This window comes from Acanthopagrus latus, chromosome 14 (assembly GCF_904848185.1).
Source record: "Acanthopagrus latus isolate v.2019 chromosome 14, fAcaLat1.1, whole genome shotgun sequence".
Taxonomy (NCBI): domain Eukaryota; kingdom Metazoa; phylum Chordata; class Actinopteri; order Spariformes; family Sparidae; genus Acanthopagrus; species Acanthopagrus latus.
Genome location: NC_051052.1, coordinates 6,443,396 through 6,464,396, shown reverse-complemented (window position 1 = coordinate 6,464,396; position 21,001 = coordinate 6,443,396). Strand labels below are relative to the sequence as shown.

At 44.4% G+C, this 21,001-nt stretch overlaps 2 protein-coding genes across 3 annotated transcripts; one reads left to right on the top strand and one right to left on the bottom strand.

The window, feature by feature from the left end:
• Window positions 1-221: 221 nt before the first annotated feature.
• Window positions 222-7,165, bottom strand: hcfc2 (host cell factor C2). 2 transcript variants are annotated; one of them, XM_037122014.1, is made up of 17 exons: window positions 6,934-7,165; window positions 5,898-6,046; window positions 5,651-5,811; window positions 4,464-4,666; window positions 4,224-4,308; window positions 4,042-4,145; window positions 3,677-3,907; window positions 3,372-3,581; window positions 3,200-3,264; window positions 2,873-2,987; window positions 2,594-2,650; window positions 2,467-2,504; window positions 2,243-2,380; window positions 1,964-2,149; window positions 1,557-1,854; window positions 1,391-1,463; window positions 222-1,299 (listed from the first exon to the last, which is right to left on the bottom strand). In XM_037122014.1, exons 1-17 carry the CDS (start codon window positions 7,097-7,099, stop codon window positions 1,290-1,292), a joined length of 2,289 nt encoding a protein of 762 aa, XP_036977909.1. In that variant the 5' UTR covers window positions 7,100-7,165; the 3' UTR covers window positions 222-1,289. The 2 variants fall into 2 exon arrangements, with proteins under 2 accessions (XP_036977909.1, XP_036977910.1); XM_037122015.1 differs by having other exon boundaries at window positions 2,243-2,377; window positions 6,934-7,164.
• Window positions 7,166-8,889: 1,724 nt separating this feature from the next.
• Window positions 8,890-20,930, top strand: elk3 (ETS transcription factor ELK3). The gene is made up of 5 exons (XM_037121335.1): window positions 8,890-9,430; window positions 13,748-13,978; window positions 14,091-14,816; window positions 16,996-17,118; window positions 18,985-20,930. The coding sequence occupies exons 1-5, from the start codon at window positions 9,029-9,031 to the stop codon at window positions 19,078-19,080; spliced, it is 1,578 nt and encodes a 525-aa protein (XP_036977230.1). The 5' UTR covers window positions 8,890-9,028; the 3' UTR covers window positions 19,081-20,930.
• Window positions 20,931-21,001: the final 71 nt, after the last annotated feature.

Here is a 21,001-nt window from a genome sequence, read left to right as displayed (position 1 = left end):
TTCTCAGCAGTGTAATGAATTGAATTCTGTCTGCAATATCAAAATGCTGCACACACGTTTTTTGCCCCTGTAGTTTCTAAACACCTACTACAGTAACTAATCTAATCACCAGTGTGCGCCAATTCTCTAATACACTGAATTATGTTTAGCTGGTACTTTTTACTTCATATTTGTTTATGAGTTACCAATGATGACCAACATGCAGCCAAGTGGGCATATCCTCATGTTTAAAATGTTTTTATTTGACAGATGCACAAGGAAATCAGTCAAGGCTCCTGGGACCGACCTGCACCCACCTCAGTGATTATGAGGTGGCCAAAGAAACTGTTACATGTGTCTAAAAGTCACCTTATTTACACCTTTGACACGGACTGTACTGCTTCAAATACAAACGGTAAAGCTAAACAATACTGCATGTGCAGACCGTCACCACAGACTGATGAAGAAATACAAGCACAAGGATAGAATCCTTTGTTTAGCACGGAAATGAAAGGATGCAGGTCTGGTCTCTGGATAACAATCTTTCAATGTGTTTCTTCACCACATCGGCCTTTAATAATCCGAGCAGCGGGGAGTCCATAATAACACTTCTTTCCCACTAAATGGTGAGCTGGTCAAACCAGAGACAATAATAATGCTGACACGCAAGTCTGCTAATGTAACATCTGCGGAATATTTACTGCCTTTAATTAACTAACAAAATGTCAGTAGTGTGTTATTTTGGGGATTCATCACTGATGTAAACTTGTGAACAACGTGGTGATAATAATGATCACAAAAAAATTAACAACAAAATCACAAATCAACAAAGGTGATGCAGAAATGTAACGGATACAGAAAATGTGCAGTAACATATGGCTGTTAATATTGATTGAAGTAAACAATCTGAAAAGGACATAACATATACATGACCTCACTGTTTCAATGGCATTTAAAAAGTGGTTAAAATGTGGCCTTTAAAACACATTACATACTGTGTGAAGAATCAGGGGCTGATGAAACACTCATAAGGACCTCGCTCCAGGAGCTTTAACTCTTAATACATACATGTAGTTTGGTCTACATCGTATTAAATTTCAATTCTTAAACTCTTCTTTAACAAAAAAAAAGCCAAGTGATCAAGCCTCTGATGAAAATGTGTGTCTATTTACAAGGGAATAATTAAATACTTAAAAAAATAAATTAGCAATTATCTACGGAAATATACAACATCTGAGGGGCAATCATTGCCAGCTTCCTGAGTGCACATTGTCTTTTTCCTAAACACCATGGCATTGGTCCAAACGTGTTCAGCTGGAGCTGAAAGAAGAAAAAAAGTGGAAGAGAGAACAATTAAAATCCACATATACAACGTGTACGTGGAGAAATCACGGGAGGTCGCTTTGGTTACCTGTCAGCAGCATCCTGGTCAACCTCAGCGCTGTTGTCTCCTTTGGATGCGGACGTTCTTAAAATACTGGGATCTTAAAATGAACACAACAAAACAGGAAGTTGAATCAAGTTGGCATCCGTCTGCAAAAAATAACAAGCAGAAGCTAAAGTTCAAGCTGCTCCACCTTGGATCCAGCGGATCTGCGTCGCCGGGCCATAGCCCTGCTCGTTCTTCGCAGCTATGCGGAAGACGACGGCTGGCCGGTTGGAGGCGGAGTAGTCGATGTGGGCGTTGTCCAGCTGGGAGGAGCTAACGGAGCAGGACATCTTTGTGCCGCGGTAGATCCTGATGAAAGCCATCTGACCCGGACGCTCCGAGGTGGTGGAGCGGCTCTTCCTCACCGCCATGTACATGGAATACTCCATGATGCGGCCCGATGGTGTGGTGGGGGCCTCCCATGTGATTTGGACCGAGTCGTTGGCCTGTGAAAAAGAAAAAAAAAAGTATTGGTATAGTAGTGAAAGTAAAAGTACTGGGAGGGCAGAATACAGAAGCTTTATCAACAGTATCTGAAAATCCTTTATTTGTCACCTTGGCAATTTTAACAGCAGAGGGCGCTCCAGGGAAACCAGGCTGGCAGGTCTTGAACTCACTAACTGGGCTGAAGTCTCCCCGGCCAAAGCAGTTAACGCCAGCAACTCTGAACCTGTAGGTCTGACCTGGAACAAGCTCCTGCTTCTCCCTGCCCTGGTAGTCCTGAGGTCCAGGCAGTTTCCTCTGGTGAGAGCAAAACATTGACAGAGGACGTGTGGGTGAGAGAATTCATTGTACAAATTAAAAGCGCAAAGTTTTCTTAGTTCGTTTTTTCACCTCTTTAGTATTTGGGAGCCGGCTGCTGATTCCTGAAGTGACCTGGTCGCTGTCAGCAGGCAGAAAGTAGTGGCTGACCTCCGTGAAGAGTGTTTTGAACACACCGACATCGAACCAAACTGCTCCATCTGGATTCTGCTGGACACAGAGGTGAGAGTTAATAGCTTGAGTTTAGACCAACCCGAATTAAGAGCTAACCACCAGTGTTCATGAGTGCATCTGACCTGATCTGTTGTCTTGTCAGCTGGAACAGGCTGCCCTCCTGTAAAAGCAAAGGAACATCCACAGTAAACTTCACTTTATAAAACCTTCAACCTGCTGCCGCCTGGTTTATCACTGATCCATCCATACCTGGCTGCTGCTGTGTTGAGCTGCTGACCTCTGTTTCTGATATCTCCTGCTCAGCACCTACAACCGAAAAGATCAGTGGCTCAAAGGTGAGAAACTGCAGGGACGCTAAAACTGGACCGAGACTGCTGAAACTTTAGGCTAAACTGCGGCTATGGAGCAAAACCTTCTGTGGGGAAAAAGAATAGAAATGCATTTGCTGCAGCCAGGCCAGTTGCCTTAACAATTACATTTGTGGAAGCACAAAAATCAAACTGGGTTATCCAGCATTTAATCACTTACAGCAGTGTTCTGTAGTCTCCACTGTCCCTCTCCCAGTACTCCTCCCTCCTTGTGTGCGGCTCTCTGCGGAGCCATTAGAGGATTTTACTGTAGTTTCTTGCTTTGCTGAAGCATCCTGAAATTCAAGGACAAAACAAAAGACTCATTTTTTTCTAAACGGGGAGCATTGCTCGAGTAAGAAAAAACAGCAACAGTGTCTCATAACAGCATTCTAAACCATCTTAGCATGAATGCACAGTTAGGAAAAACTATTTCAGTGTAAAATAATTGTAGACATCTCAAATGTAGGTTATAAGGTACCAAGATTCCCCTTTTGAGTAAGTCTACCTGAGCGGCTGCTTTCGCTTCTCTATTAGTGGTTCCTTCACTGTCAGGCTGATGGAACTGGACACCTGAGAGAGCAGAGTTAAGCAAAATGTCACTAGTGTCAGAAATGTTTGGAATAATCCCCACGCTGATCATCATACTACAGATAACTGGAAATGTGCATTCTCCTGACCTGCAGAGTTTCTGTGTTCCCCCTCAAGTCCTTCTGTTCCACCTGGATGAACTGGTGTGACCGGTGGATCGCTGGCTGCAGTGCTGCGAAGACACACGGGCTGGATCTGTAGGATGTAGCAGTCTGCTGCCGCCAGGGGGCGCCACGCCACATGAAGCATGCTGACTGTGGATTTGACGAGTAACACTGCCTCTGGGCTGGCTGGTCGATCTGAGGACAGAACAAAGAATGAGCTGCTTTGTGTCGCTCAGTCACTCTCTAACAAAACAAGCCATACTTCAGTGATTAAACGTCTCGGCTCTCACCTGTCTCCAGGTACCAGAGGTCCTTGCAGCACACCTGGTAGTTCCAGCACTTGCGGTATCCATCGCGGCCGCTCCAAATGTAAAGCCTTGATCCGACAGCAGCGGCACAGTGGCCGGCCCTGGCTCTGGGGCTGCAGGCATACGGGTCGTCAATCTGGGGTCCCTGGCTCTGCAGCTGGGACTCAATATCTTCATGCTGCTCAGCGCCCAGGTTCTGCCAGCTCATAGTGTCTGTGACCAGAAAGCAGGACACTTGAAAACATTTTTACCACCACATTTTTTAAACCAATAAAAACACTCTGGGGCTTCACCCTGTGTGAAAACTCAGATAAGAGTGTGGGACACTTGTAGTGACATGTACTGACCTAAGTTGAGCACACTTAAGGAGTTCGTGCAAATCCATTCAGTTCCTAAAGAGTTGTCTCTGTCCGACTCTGGAACACGAATCCAGCCACCGAAAACATACATCCTGCACGCAGAGGGACACGCTGTAGTTTGTCGGTCCACATGAACAGAGATATGACACTGAAAATGGAGGATGCCTTACTTGTTTCCAATGACAGTGGCGGAGTGAAGGCTTCTGGGAAGTGGCATGGAACCCCTGGTTTGAGGGGTCGACCAAACCATCGTGTCTGAGGACAGGGAAAGAAAAATGATCAGTAAGGCCTCACTCAATGGAAACATGTAAATAAGCCCACCATCAAATTCAAGGCAAAGATGCAACGCTGTGGTTACAAAATATAATCTGCTTAGAAAATAAGTAATAAACTACAAAAAGATGTCCTACCGAGGTCGAGCTGCCAGAGATCATTTAATCGGCATCCTCGCATCCCCCCGAAGATGTAGAGCTTCGGGGAGCCGAGGCCGGTGTAGGTGACCGAGGTGTGGGACTCCCGCGCAGAGGGACCTTTGCCCTTCGTCTCTGGGATGTTCCAGCCTCTTGCCCCCGACACCGACTGCAGCTCCAGTTCGTAGAAATCACCCATGTACCTAAGATGATTAAAAACTCAGTTACGGTAATGTCTCTTAGATAAAGGGGGTTATTCATCAATATGTACAGTCTGCATACTGGTTATGATTTGAATAAATACAACTATAGATTGTCACTTAAAAGGAGCGTGATCACCAAGTCACTAGAAGACTGCTCCAGATTCAACACTAATGACTTTCGATTGGTTCCTCAAGTCATCTGTCACTGTGATTGGCTCAAGGTTCATTAGAGCCACTCAAAGGTTTAAAGGTTACACTTAAAACTAGAGCTGAACAGATTAATTGAGTAGTCAATGAACAGAAAAATAGTCAGCAGCAATTTCTATAAGTGATAACTGAGCTGCAACAATTAACCATTTAGTGGTCAAATGTTAGATTCATCACCAACCACCACCAACTGGATATAAGATTAATCTGTTTGAGTAATTAAAAATAAACCGAATTATCTTTTGGCTGTGGACAAAACAAGACATTTGCGGATGTCATCTTGGGCTTTGGAAAACACTGACGGACATTTTCACAACTTTCTGACAATTTATAGACATAATCAAGAATAACTGACAATGAAAATTGTTAGGTACAGACCTATTTTGCAATAATAAATCTGAACTTGGCCTCTCACAGGAAACAATTTGCTGTTTTTGTTTGTCATGTGTCACTGTGGACTGAATATCTGGAATTTGGATTGCTGGTAAAAGTTGCTAAAAGGTTGTGGAGGTAAGTTCTATCACTAATTAAGTGATCACTAAACCAAAAAAAAAAATATATCTGACAGATCAGTGGGTGATGACAGTAGTGGGTTAGCTGCATTCCAACTTTTGATGCAACATTAGGAGAATGGAGGGCGTGTAAGTCCCTGCTGCTCTCTAACCACAAACCAATCAAACAGAAACCGCCTTTCAGCCTTATTTCTTTTGCATCGCTGAAAAGCCCAGTGAAAACAAACTGCAGACATTATGGTTCTGGTGTGTATCTGCAAAGCACCTTGGTATGTTGCCGTTGGGGTCTTCACTATCGTTGGCCAGCCCTCCAAACAGGTAACACTTGTTACCAACAAGAGTGAAGCTGTGTCCAATTCGAGGACAGGGGGGCGAGCCGCTCCTGGGTGATCTGGGCTTCAGCTTCTTCCACAGCCAGCGACTAGCCTGAGCCACACGAGACCAAAGTCAAGATCTTCTTCATGAATAACACCAGGGTTAGAGTCACCCCTGAAGAAATGTGACAGGAGTACCTGTAGTTCGTAGAGGCTGTTTGTGTATTTCCCAAACTCGACCATGCCGCCGAAGACCAGTATTCGAGTGCCTTCGCAGACGAAGCCATGGGCAGCGCAGCCAGGCGGGATGTCACCCCTCACCGCGGGCAGGAACCACTGCTTCGAGACTGGAAGAATGAGCAGATGCAGAACATCCTGGTGAATGCTGCCTTTCAGACGCTGCATGCATACTACAGGGAAAACAATTTGCGAAAAAATGTGCAGTAGCTCAATGCAGGGGCTTCATGCAACACAAAATCCCAGAGAGTCAGTGACTTAAACTGTAGCTCACCAATCGCACACTTTATTTAGGCTAAGTACTGTATATTTATTCAGGTTTAGTTTAGGAGTTAATTATTTGCGCTGAAATCTAGCAAAATCTAGTTTTCTACACCAAAACATTTAAAGGGGCATGTCTTTATATGCAAAGACTTCTCCTTGGTAAGGCTGGAAGAAAATTCTGTGCAGGTGGCAATCTCACCACCATTTTCAAGTATTTGCTGCCATTTTGTTAACTTCATTAAAAGTTCTGTCAGACAATAAAGCGTGCGTTTCTCGTCTCAACATTACAAATGCTTTCAGATGTTACCAGTGTCAAACTTTGAACACGTTACGTCGAACGACCCCTCATCACAGAAAGCAGCGTTAAGGACCCGCATCGCACAATCACTTATACAACACCTTTAACAGCAATCCATTCAAACCCAGAGTGAAACTCAGAGCTTTCTCGGTGTCGAGTTAACGGGACAGCGAAGTAACGTTAACGTTACAAAAAGGGGAATAATAGTTAGTGAAGCTAGCTAGCCAGCTAAAGTAAGCTGTCAAACTCGAGTTAGAGGCTAGTGTATAACAGCAACCCCATAAAACAGCACACAAAGCGGTGCCAAACGTGTCGAGGACCTTTAAAATAAACACAAACTGACAAAGGGCTCGTCGGCCTTCTACCTGGCTCCGGCGCATGCTAAAAACATTAGCCGCTAACCTGCTAGTTAGCGCCGAGCTAACGTTAGCTCACCAGTGTTGTAAACATGGAGGTGCTCCGCTATCCCTTCGTTTCCACCGCCAAACACGATGATCAGCTCCCGTATTGCAGCTGCTCGATGCCCGTGCCTGGACCGCGGTGTCACTCCCGTAACGGTGTGGACTTTTCTCCATTGCGGCTCCTCGACGCCCGTGGTCATTTTACCCGTTCGAGAGCCTGAAGTTTGGCGCTGTTGACGTTTCAAAGACGTGGGCGGGGCCAAGGAGGTATCAGGAAACACCCTCAGAGATGAGGATACAAAACAGGACCTATCACTCTGCTTCTTTTATCGGGAATCAAATTTAAGGGAAACGTGAGGGAATAAGTAATAACAGGAACAGCAAAAAATATATATATATGGAAGCACAGAGGAGAGCTAAAGGGGAAAATAGTTTTCAAAATATATCTGTTTTACTGGATTGCCATTCAGACAATTCCCCCGACCAATTTTGTACATTACAGTGTATTTACATGTCTTGGGGAGTGAGATAAGCAGTATAAAGCATTTTGTGGCTCCAGAGGAAGCCTCCAGTGAGTCACTCAATGGCCAAATTGCATTTTGGGTAATGTAGTCGACAATGATCAAAATCAATACAGCAGAACCAGAGATATTACCATTTCCACTCAACATACTAATGGCACCTACATTATGCACAATATAACGTAGCCATCACTGGAGGAAATCATCATATTTTTGAACATATCCAGCAGTACTTCCAAAGACCTGCAACACACACTTTAATGTGTACAATTGGTGGAGCAACCCTTTAAGGGAGACATTACACAAGTCTGAAGTCTGGAGTGAGCTTCCTTACATCTAAAAAAGTAACTCTGGTGATGTCATCAGGGTTATTTCCACTCTTGCATTTGTCTTTGGAAACACAAAATTAAAAAACGCTGGTGTTCCGAACTGGACCACAGGACATTCACCGAGCAGAGTCTTACAACAGACGCTATTGAGTTTAATTATGGGAAATGTGAATCCAGCGTCTTTGGAGCTCAAACGATAAAAGCTAGAGTAAAGGTCAGGACATCTTGCTATCTGCTGCATAGACTTTAGCCATTCCATTTGTAATCTGCCTGTCGTGAGACCCCTGACTGAATCACTTGACTCCCCATTTAGAGATGCAACGTTTTCCTGTCAACGGCAAATTATCAAGGACGCATCAGATGTTGACATGGCCTTTGAGCCCATATTGACCGGAGGTATCGTCCATAATGCACAGTTGGTTGAAAAACAGATCCGTCTGACTTATGTGGACTCCATAATCTCAAACTGTGAGGACACTTCTGTGTTATTCCATTGCACAAATGGCTCTCTAAGGGCACATACTTGACCTAATGACCTCGTTTAGATCGTTGCTTGATTTGCCTGGTAACCAACAATTCCATGTCTTGTTCCACTGTAGTAATGTTTGACAGCTGAGGTCAGATCAGGCTTCGGTAAACAGCTGATTTTGTCCTCCCACATGAGATTGATGATTGTAAGTCTAGGCAGAACATAGACTGGGCCGCATTTGGAGTGTTGTTTGGTTCATCCTCTCAAACACAGACAATCTTTGGAAGCCACTGTCCCTGTAAACTGTCTGCTGGAGGAGCTCCTCCACTCCATTAAAATCTGAATATTTAATCACCTGGCAGAGGTTCTTTTAGCTGTTGCATGTAATTTTTTGTATTCTTGTCTTGCTCTTGCAGCCACGTATATGTTTTACATTACAAGGAAATAAGTAGTTAAATCCAGTATGAAGAATGCATTGACTGTGAAGCCAGAGAGGGGAGTTTTTTTAAACAAAAGTGTGTGTGTGTGTGTGTGTGTGTGTGTGTGTGTGTGTGTGTGTGTGTGTGTGTGTGTGTGTGTGTAGGAACAGGAACCCCTCCCGGTGAGCAGGAAGAGAGTGACGTCAGTTGTCAGTTGGCTCAGCGCTGAGTGAAGTCGAAATTACAATATTTGTGTGTGTGTAAGTGTGCGCGCGCGCGCGTGTATGAGAGAGAGAGTGAGCGAGAATGAGCGCCAGTGGGCTATTTCAGTGCGCACGTTAAGGTGTGTGTGCAGGTCTGAAAGAGTGTGTGTAAGTAGGAGTGTGTGTGTATGTGTGCGCGCGCGTTTTGCACGTGGCTTGGGCCTGTGTGTGTGTGTGTGTGCGTGCGTGCGTGCGTGAGAGAGAGTGGTTTCAAGGAGAGGGTGTGTTTATGGGAAATAGAGATTCAGTGTGTGTGTGTGTGTGTGTGTGTGTGTGTGTGTGTGTGTGTGTGTGTGTGTGTGTTTACACAGACGGGAATACAGCGCCAAAGGAAGTGCGCCGGTTCTCCGTCTGCGCGTCCCGACTTCCTGCTCCGAGGCAGGAGAGAGAAAAGCTGCGGATCCGCTTTCAGAAGGCATCAGCAGCAGCAGCATGGAGCCCCGACGCAACACACACACACCGCTTTAAGACGCAAACACACACATCCCGCGGGGCAGACGGACAGAGGAGCAGCGGCCGTACACAGCTGGGTAGGTGCAAGTTGCCTTCTTCTCCCAACTTTCTAGAGGGGTTCGTGCATAACAGAGACACAAAAGCGGACTTACACTAACTGTTGTTGTATTTGCTGAAACCTGATCAGGTTCAGATATCCTGTGTCAACTCGAAAACCACACCGAAGCCGCGCGTAAAGTGTTAAACTTGTGCGTAAAAAGCGTTAAAGCCGTGCGTAAAAGGTATTTAGACCGTGCGCGTTTTTCGTTCTGTTTGGCTACATTTGAAAAAAAAAATCGACAGAAAACAGGGTTAGTGGACCAGCAGCAGTGGAAAAATTAGCCGTGGCTCCTTTAAAAATATAGTAGTAGACTTTCTGGTTTGTCTGGACCTCGCAGACTAATTGCCATGCGCTTCCGGATTGAAGCTGGCAGCAGACAACATCTTAAAAATGAGTCACTGGTGCAAAACAAAGAACCGTTTGAGTTCCAGCAGAACCTCCCTCTCTATCCACACACACACACACACACACACACACACTTAAACATATACATGTTTACATATATAAATACACTTCCAAAAAATAAGAATTAACTAACCCAGATAAAGTGGATGAATTATGTTGCTTTTTTGGTTTGGTCTGTTTCTGTTGGATCTCAAGTGTCCAAAGTACCCAGGACTGGATGTCTGATAGCTTCACATTTGAGGGGGTCGTGTACACCCTGCTGACTTACACTCACTCTCATATAGTGCACACAGACTGTCACCTCTAAGCTTTAACACTGAGTACCGGACTGCTTTTATTCTGAAATTCCGTAAATCAGCATGTCCTCCTCTTTTGTTCCTCTTCAATTCGGACTTGTTAGGAGTGAAACCACGGGGTGAACATAGATCAAACAGAGCCTGACATCAGGACATTGATGCATTCTCCATATGGTGTTGGTGGATGTGTGGGTGTGTGCGTGTGTGTCTGTTACTGGCAGTTCCCAGTCACAGGACGTCCTACCTACCAGAGAGGGAAGGTCCTTCTCCGGGATGACGCCCCTGGAGCTGAATGACAGGAAGTCCTCCTTTAGACAGACAGACAGTGCTACAGTTCGTCCATCACTTAACACACACACACACACACACACCCGTGCAGGAAAAGGGAAGCGAGGATATGCATTTGTGTGTGTTCGTGGTGACGGGTCATTGTTTGCACCACATGCACTTTCCCCTTTCTGTTGGATGGTTTCCTTTTCGAAAGAAAGAACAAAATGAGACATGCACGTTGTATTTTTTTATATCGAATTAGTGGTTGATTATTCCGGCATCGCTGAACCATATGTTATTATGAAGGAAAGTAGTGTAACCATCGCTTCTGGTAGCAATCCTTGAGGTCCTTGGCTCCAGTGTTTCTCCACAATTGAGGCAAATGTGGTCTCTGCTGTCATATCGTCATGGTTGCTAATCAAATCTGGTTATAGTGAGTAATATGTTGCTTTTCTTTCAGCAGTAAGTAGTTTTGTATTTCCTGCTAATGAGGCACCTTGTAAATGAATTAGAGAGACGAGGGAGGAAAGGCAAAAGAGACAGAGAAACAGACAGGCAGACGCTCGCAGACAGTCAGTGGTTTCCAGGTAAACACGACAGTTAGACCCGTGCTTGTCTTGGCAGAAGGTCACTGACCACATCCTGCTTTATCACCATGGAAACATCCGAAGGCCAACCAGTGTCTGGCCCTCTCTCCCTCTGTCACACACGAGCATACGCGAGAGAGCCAGTGCCGTGACAAAATAAAGGCGAAGCGACAAGAAATACAGCAAGTTAAATAACGTTTTCTCAAAGTGTAACAAGAGTTTCTTGATTGTTAGCAGGCACGCAGTGAAGAAACCAAATTGTGTGAGTAAAACTTGAGTTAATGCACATTCAGTCCCCACAACATCCCTGAGCATTATATCATCTGAACCATATATATATGCGTGTGTATAATATGTCCTTTATTACAGGATCGAAAGGAAAGTGAATTGAAGTCCCTTCATGCTACATGACAAAAAAATTTGATGGGGTGATGGGGTATGATGTAGAATAAAGCTGCTGTGTAGTCTGGCGGTATGGCAACAGATATTTCTGTATCTTTTGCCGGACGGCAGCAGAGTGAGAAGACTGTGGCTGGGGTTGGTGTTGTCTTTTAAAGGTGCAACATGTAAGGGCTGGCGACCTGTCAAATCCATACTCAAAACTAGCACATATTACCAGAGTTATTGCCAGTGTAGACTCCCTTAGCTAGTTAGCTCAGTTAGCCGTGCAGCTAGCGGCCCGAGCTCGGAACTTAGAAGCAGTGGAGTGTTTTTATTATTTACATCGCTAGCACAGAAGCTTTGGATCAGGACTGGCCCGGACTATCTGGTTAGCACGCTAACTTCATTAGATATACATACATCAAAATGTTAAAACTGTTATAATTCACATTTGGTTTATGATTTTAGTTAATTTTATACAATTTCAACAAAAAATCCAACATTTTTCCCTTTTAAGCAATTTGTAACGGTGGAGGTATGCAATTCAAATAGTTGTCATATTAAAGGGGCAATATGTAGGAATTAGCCACCTGACAAAAGTGACTCCCAACAAATAGAGCAGTATATCACCTGAGGACCCACTAACTGCTGCTCACTATAATCTTTCCTGTAGCTATTTATGGCTGTAGCTAGCTGCTGTCAGCAAGTTAGCTCAGTTAGCCGCGCAGCTAGTGGCCGTCAGCCGACTCCACAAACCAGGAGCTTATGTTAAACCTGATATTTTTAATCACATTCTGCTGATGACTGTTTTAAAATCTTAAATTACAGTTCTTACAAATTCTGACATCCTTAGACGTGTTGCACCATTAGTCAAACCATTTCAGTGACCCCATGTGCCCTGAGTGGAAGAATTTGTATATATGAACCCCCTCTTTCCAAGATTTAAATGGGCTAAGGAGGTGAAGTCAGGGCAACCCTGAGCATTAATGGCAGCCTCACTCACTACTGTATTTACTACTGCCGCCATCCTGCTCTGGAAGGCAGCCAAAGTGTGTGAGTCCACCAGACAGCCGAGCGTGAGCTGACTTCATACGTGTGGGGATAGAGACTGCCTGTTTTGTTAGTGGTCAGAGAGAGACACAGCAACACGGACTTGAGGCTTTGGTGTTGTTTACATGTTTGTGTTGCTGTCCGTTTTATGAGTTCGGTGTTTGGGGGGGGGAGGAAATTCCCAGTCAGAGCGGTGGAGGCGGTGGGCACGGGCGGCACTGTAATGCTTGTGGTTTCTAGTGGACTTTGCATCAGAGCGAGCATCGCGGTTCGCATTTGTGTTGACGCTGACAGTTCCTGCTCCTCCCTGCCCACCTACCCTCCTTTATTTCTTTCCTTCCTTCTTTTTATGTCTTCTGTGGCGTCCGATTCCCTAAACAGTCTGGGAATGTGTGACGTGATTTCAACTTAAGTTTAAGTCTTAAGGGCGTCGAATGACTGACTAGTTTCTGCTTTATTTTCACCATCCAATTACTTGATCTCCTGAGCACACCCGAAGTGTATGACTTTTAACAATGATATTTTAAAGCTGAATTACTCAACATTTTTGTATTAACAATGGATCACAGGTCTATGTGTCATGTAAAAAGTTGTTGCTCACATTGGAAAATATTAAGATAATTATCACCAAACTGCATTTTCCCTCAATCAGCAGAGAGTTTAGCATCTTTTAGCTCATTGTTTTGATTTTTTTAAAACAAGTTTGCTTTATTATGGAGGGTCTCACTACTCTCATCAAACCAGATCCCAGCAGCTGTTGGCAAAAACAAAAGCTCTGATAACCCCTCTGTTCACTATCAAACATCAGACAGACAAAGTTAGCGGCTTGCTTGTGAAAATAGTGGAGCATATACAGCAGCAGCTAACGAGCCAGAGAATATCCTGGTTCCTGATCAGGTTTTTAATTTGGCTAAAGACCGAGTGACTCCAAATGAATGTTAATGTTTGAAAGTCTGTGTTTGGTGAACAAGGGCGATTGTTTGCTAACACATTTGCGATAACAGTCGAAATCAAATAAGGAAATAATATGTCAATTTCGTGTTCATGGCTTGTGTCGCTGCCCCCAACGTGGCCTAAAAAATCTATTAGCGCTGCTCTAATGTTAACCAGTCCTTAAATGGGGACCACATTACCCATCAGCCCCTTCTAAATCCCCTTTCTTCAGCATGAAAACTTTGGAATTATTATTTTTTTTACTACACTTGAAGGCAATCCATTTTGTCAGTAATAAAAATATCCTAATGACTTCCTGAGAGTACAAAGCAATATGTGGTCATTATATTAAATCTCGATTCTCCTCTGCAGTTCGCTCTCTGGTGTCATCCCGTCATGGAGAGTTCCATCACACTCTGGCAGTTCCTGCTGCAGCTGCTTCTCGACCAAAGCCACAAACATCTCATCTGCTGGACGTCCAACGACGGCGAGTTCAAGCTGCTCAAGTCCGAGGAGGTGGCCAAGCTGTGGGGGCTGCGCAAGAACAAGACCAACATGAACTATGACAAGCTGAGCAGAGCCCTGCGCTATTACTACGACAAAGTACGCAACGCGTGCATTTCACAGCTATTAAAATACGATGCGAAACAGTCTGGTTTGTTGATGTTGTATTAATAAACATGTTTAAAATAAGGATGTCTCGTTCCCTCTGCAGAACATCATCAAGAAGGTGATCGGCCAGAAGTTCGTCTACAAGTTTGTGTCGTTTCCTGAGATTCTGAAGATGGACCCCGCCATGGTGGAGTCGGGCCGCATCAGTGAGGAGAGTGGTGGCGTGATGTCAGAGCCCGAGGCTGAGGACGAGGACGGCGGCGGGAGGAACCAGTACCTCCACTCCGGCCTGTACTCCTCCTTCACCGTCAGCTCCCTGCAGCACTCCTTAGAGCCGCACCAGCCGATCAAGATGGAGCCCAGGTCCGATCGCCATGACGACAGCTCCTCTGTCATCCGGTTCATAACCAACCGGGGTCACTCTTCCCTACCGTCCACCCCACCCCCGTCCTCGACTGACAACTCCCATCCCTCCAGGCCGTCTCCTCAGCAGGCTCGCTCTTCCTCCTGCTCCTCCTCCCCGCCACAAAGCCCCACCCACACGCTGTGGCGGGGGCGGGGCCAGAGCACAGAGACTGCCGACTCAGATCAGAGCGCTCAACCTCTGAACCTGTCATCTGGTCAGAGGAATAGAGTGAGGTCACAGAGCACGACAACACCGGAGAGGAGGGGACTGGCCAGTAATGGGCCTTTGAAAAGCAGAAAACCCAAAGGCCTGGAAATCTCCGCCTCCTCCCTCCTCCTGACAGGAAGTGACCTCGTCTCCATTGCTCTCAACAGCCCGGCGCTGCCTTCAGGGTCCCTGACCCCTGCCTTCCTCACCGCACAGGTACAACACGCCCCATAACTTACTTATCCACACCACTGCACTCACAGTGCTTCTGTAAATACAGGTGGTTTTAGGTGGAGAGAGATTGAGGGGAAGAAAAAGATTGAGAGGGACGCTGCATGCGTTTTTGGGGGGATGAAGAAAGTTAAGCTCGTAGACAGGGAGGAGATGGAAAGAGGTGAGCGGAAAGACGGGAGGAGGCGAGGGAGGGAGGGAGGGAGGGAGGGAGGAGGTTCATAAGTGAAGCCATATGCTCCTGAAGCTCCTGATTCACTGGCAAGAACTCACTGACCAAACCAGGACAGTCTGACTACATTCAGGCATTCAGCTGACGCTCTTATTCTGACTGAGAAATGATAGGCTGCTGAGTGTACAGTACATAATTAATAGAAAAAGTGTTTGCTTAACTCTTCACTCATCGCCGAACGATTCGGGATGATGGGTTTCTAAGGAGCACCTGAGCTCTAACCGCCGCAAGAGTCCTCAGAATTTGCAAACCGGGGGAACATTGCTCAAGACAGATCTGGTTCTGATTTTAGTTCCAGCATTCAAAAACGGTCCCTGCTGTTAATTCCGTTGTCTACCAGGAACCGGTTCAAACTGGCAGGTCTCTCGCTGGGCAAGCTGTGAGCTCGATCTCGCTGGTAAATCAGCAGAAAACAGAAGTGTAAGTGAGAGGTCGAACAAAAGGACAGATCGATCAAGCACAGCCCCGCATCTTTTGATAGGAAGAGTGTGACACAGCTTCACTGCCTACAGATGTTCTGATATCTCAGGAGACAGATGCACAGGATGAGGAGAGGTGGACTCTGTGTTTACATCATCGATGCTTGGTCCTCAGAGTTAATCTAAAGAGTTTACCATAAGGCAGCAGCCATTTACTTTCACCTGGACACAAATTTTAAAGAGAGGCATTACAGAATGATATCTTGGGTGTTTATGTATATAAATAACTGCATGTATGTTCCATCTTTAGGTTAAAACTTTATGTTCGTTATGCAATCAGCTAGTGATCACATTGAAATTTTAAAAGGAAATGAGTGGAGAAAGACTTTAAGAATGACCTGGAGCAAAGGTCGTGGTCGGTGCCTCAAACTGACCATCTTTCACTTGCAGCAGACTTTGGCATAAAGTAGAGATGAGCTGTGCTGATGAAGGTTCTGTATCTGTATGTAGGTGCTGTATCGCAGGCAACTGGACTTGTTTCAGTGCAAGTCCAGTTGCCTACGATACAGCACCTAGATTTAGGGATGAGCTACCTCACCATCATCTGTCTCTCTGTTTATCTGTTCAACCGACTTAATTATCGGTCATCCGTTTGCTTACACAGAATGGGCCAAAAAATGGGTGGTGTTTAAATCGGAGGTGGGCGGGACCGGCCAGAAGTTGCTATTAAGCTTGAAATCGGCACAGATTGCTCAAAATTGTTACCATGTATTTATCATTAATCTGAAATTTCTACAGGACAGCATCAGAATTGAGCTTCAGCACGATGATTTTGATCACAAAAGAACGAGAACTATAAACACTATGAGTTTTTTTTTTTTTTATATGAACCTTCAAAGAATAAACTTTCAGCTACCAAAGGAGGAGTTTCATTCAGCTCAAGTACGGACATTTTATGTGATGATCTTCATAAGAAGTACATAAACTGCGCATGTTTCAGCTGAGTACTCGCTCAACCCCAGCATCTGAAACAGGATTTAAAAAAAAAAAAGAAGAAAAAAGTTAAACAAAGTGGTTGCATTTATCTTTCCAGTGAGAACATAAACACAAATGCAGTCGTGAACCTCTTGCTCCTAAACGTTTTACTGACTGTTGTATTAGAGCAGAGTCTTCTGTTCTCATGCCAGAACCATAAAGAAAACCAAACTGGCCTCGGTTGAATATGACGAGACGGAAGGAAGACGAGACAGAAGAAAATAGATCTCATGAATTCTGTATGAGTGAAGCTTCCTGACCTGCACGGAGTCAGTCCTGCCAAGTCAGTCCGTCTGGAAGACGTGAGTTCACTAGAGGGCAGACTTGGCCTTGAGCTCTGGGTGAGACGACTGAATGATATGACAACTTCACCACAGACTGTGTACTGCTCTGTGGACTTGTTGCCAGAGTAAACACCATCGTTTCCATCTCCGTGTGTTTATCCTCTGACATTTCATTTTTGGTTTTGTCAATGTAGACTCCGTCTGGTCTGCTGCTCACTCCCAGCCCTCTACTCTCCAATATCCATTTCTGGTCCAGCCTCAGTCCAGTGGGACCCCTCAGCCCCGCCCAGCTGCAGAGCCATGCCCCCCTCTTTCAGGTAAGGTTTGGGCTGTTCCACCCAAAGAAAGACTGAAGATACTAGTGTGTGGATTTTCCTTATCTTTCTACTGTGTATTTGTGAACTAACTCGGTCCCCCTGTAATGCTGGAGCAGATTTCTGTGGAAATTACACACAATCTGTTCTCAAATAAGCCCTAATGCTTTCCGTTCAAACAGTCCTGTGTAAAAAAGGACAAACAGACTTTTATTTCCTGTACCAGTCTTTCAGGAGAAAACACCGGCTTACTCTGGTGGCGATAGATACAGAATCTCCGTCTGACTAAAATACTCTGCTTACAGCAAATCCCTCCATCATGACTACAGGATCTTTCATTTCACACTGCAGATTTACCTCCATGGTGTGTGTGTGTGTGTGTGTGTGTGTTTTAGTGGATGTGCGATTCCGTGTGCCAGGGTTTCAAAATAAGCTACAGATGTTTCCGCTCTGGTGCGGACGAGAAGAGGGGGCAACTTCCTGTTGGCTTATGGGTGGGGGGGAGGAGAGGGCCGGTTGGTCAGGAGCCCCTCCCGCCCATGGCAGCTTTCTGACACAAACACACACACACAACCCCAAAATAAATTGTTCAGCATCTAATGACCAGCATTTATGTCCCCACAATGCGGCTCGGTCCCTATAAGGTGGCGTGCTACCAGGTTCTAAGTCCCTACGGTGTAATTTAAGCAAAAGCACTTCTCCCGTGTTGCAGCAGCAGCAGCAGGCGGACTGGAGAACTGCAGAAAACAGGGGAATCATGTGTTGCGCAGGTTTGAATCAAAATTCAAACAGCTAGGACCAGGAATGTATTACATAGACTTGAACATGGCTCCGCAGCTCGGCCTTGCTGCCAGTTTTGCCCGAGGTATCGCAGTTAAATGTTCCCCTGTGGCCTTCAAACCGATTTGACCCATAGACCACCCTTACAAAAGAGACGGCAAACATCAATTCTGACTATTTCTATTATACGTTTTTATCAGCACAGGTTGAATGGAGTTTTTTTTCTGTTTCACGTAAAAAGCAACGCTGCATTCTATTGCAAGTCGAGTAAAATCTAAAAGCGTCCCCGTGCATCTGCTAGGGGAAAACGCTCAACGCAAACGGACGTTTGACTGGCAAGTCTGCCAACTTAACAAGCAGCTACAGCAGCTAATTTAACAGTTAATAGCACTTAAATGAGAGACAGGAGGAGTTGGCTCTGAATGCATACACTCAAAGACTTCTACTGCGCACAGATCAACTGAATGAGAGTGAAAAGGACAACCACAAATTGTATTTACTTCACGTTTCACAAACACTGTACGTAGTAAAAATCGATGAAGAGGTAAAAAATAAATGTGTGACGCCAAACTGCTGTGATGTCACGTGTGTGTGTGTTTTTGTCGCCAAACTCTCGTCGCCCGTGTTTTCTATTCCGTGTCGTTTTCCGAGTGCAATGGGATGAACACAGAAGCTAGAAACTTTGGCTGAGCAACTCACATCAGACTGAATATGCACCAACTTTAGGTCCATTATTCAGTTCTAAATATTACATCCGTGATGTTCTGAATTGACAGAACATGCATTGACTCTTAACATTACCATATGCCATCAGATTGTTTTTAAATTTTCTATTATTGTAACCTAATTCTTTCCATAGGAGCTTAAGTAATAAAAAGTGGCAGGTTTCCTTTTCCCTGGCTTGAAATTCTTCTCAAAATCCCACGATTCTTTATCATTCATTCAGATTTGTCAACCGAATTGCCTCTTCAGTCTTTGGTGTTCTTTTCAAATGCCACATCGGGCTAAAAATCTCACGAAGCAGCCCGTCGGCTTTATACTGTATATCTGTGGCTTTTTCCACCTCTAATTCTGATTGTTCCGCTGCAGTTCCCCTCGCTGCTGAATGGACCCATCCCCGTGCCTTTACCCAACATGGACGCTCCCTCTCCTCTGCTGCTCTGCTCCAGCGCCAATAAGTCCTGATAACATCCCGAGCTCCAAGAGTGAACTGGGCCAAACCAGGCCGAGCTAGGCCACACAGGGACCAAACCGAATCAGCCATGAACTCTGATGATCCACACAGGGGTCCGACCTCCTCTGAGTCCAGTCACATTTCCGACCCGACACCTGTTGCTGTTCATTTATTATATGAAGAAACAGGAGCTTCACTCTGAAGCTTTGCTCTCTGAGAAGAGTGTTGCATTAGACATTTGTTTACTACAGTTTATCTGCTCATGTTCTTTCCAATTGTGCTTGGTGTTTTCTTATTTTAAAGGATGTTTTCTTTTCATACAAAGAAGTTGACTGGAGGTCACGTTTCTCATCTCATTTGAAATCTCATCTCAGACTGATTGTAATATCATATTCATTTATCATTATTTGACTAATGTCAATATCCTCCCCAATGACTCAAACGATGGATATCTGAGGAAATCGGAAGTCGGAAGTTATGGTATGACATGACCTCAGTGAGCCAGGAGACTTTATCAGTGTCATGTAGAATAATAGTTACTTCAATTAATAGACTCTAGTAGTTTCTTCAAGCAAAAAATAAGTTAATCTTGCTACAACAGAGTTATTTGCCTGTCTACCAGGAGTTAACATTAGATACGAAGATCAATACGTTGTACATGCCTGTAGCTTATTATGAAGCTACAGCCAAAAGTCCGTTAGCTTAACTTAGCACAAAAAACTGGACACAGGGAAACAGCTTACCTTGCTGTGACCCAAGGTGACAAAAGCTAACTATTAGCAGCTAAACAACACATTATAGGGTGACAACTAAAGTGTAACACAACAATTTGTAGTTTTATGGTGAGTTCGCACAAGACTCCAGGGATAAGTTGGCTTACTACACTTGACCAAGAAATAGTTAGCACGTAACTACCGAAAAACCAAAATGTGCCATTTTTACACCTTGGTTTTTTTGTACACAATGAACAAATACCGATGATACAATGTTTATAATTCGCTTTACAGTGGTTGGCTGACTTTTTTAACTTTGGACAAGCCATGCTGGCTGTTTACAGTCTTTGCGCAAAGCTAACCAGCTGCTAGCTGTAGGGCCTAGCTACATTTTTACATACAAAAACCAGAGTGGTATAAATCTCTTGATCTCACTCTTTGTAAATTAGTATATCTCCCTAGATTTTATAACTGTTTCTTTAAATTTGATCAAAAATCAGGATAGTAGCTCGATTAATAATTGCTAAATGCTACACAGGTTAGTAGTGGGTAATAGTTTTTTTGTTTTTCCTGTGCTGAGCCTTCGTTCAAACAGGACAAACCTTCGAATGTGAACACTTTTGGGGGGAAACTAATGGCTGGGTCTCATTTATCATCATCTTTTTCAGTCTTCATTTTTTGCTTCATATACATTTGTATGGTCACATGAGTTGCATCCCTCACTGACTCCTAGCAGAGCACCTGCTAGCCAGCACGAAAACACTGCAGCAGTCTTCATTGTCCTCTGTATTGCTTCGAATTGACGCTGTGAACTTTTTTTATTCTTATTTTCTGTATAGTTTCTTGCTTTTTTTTTCTTTTCTTTTTTTAAATGCACTGTACTTTTAAGCCTTGTACCGGCTGTGCCTTCAATACTATAAGACTTGTGTAAATGTATTAAGCTTTAAACCAGGTTTTAATAGACATTCCGGGTCAAAATTGCACAAAGGCTGTTTTTTTTTTTTTTTTTAAACGACTCCTGGTTATTTTTATAGAAAAAAAAATATGAATGGAAATGTATTCTCAGTGATTGACTTTTGTTTGCCGTTTTGTTGAGAGAATTGTTACTGTCTTTTGTTAATAAAAAAAAAAAAAAAAACTTTTCAGAATCATGTAGCTGTCGTACATTCATTTTAGCTGCCATACACACCACTGGGGGAAAAAAATGACTGCGGCACAG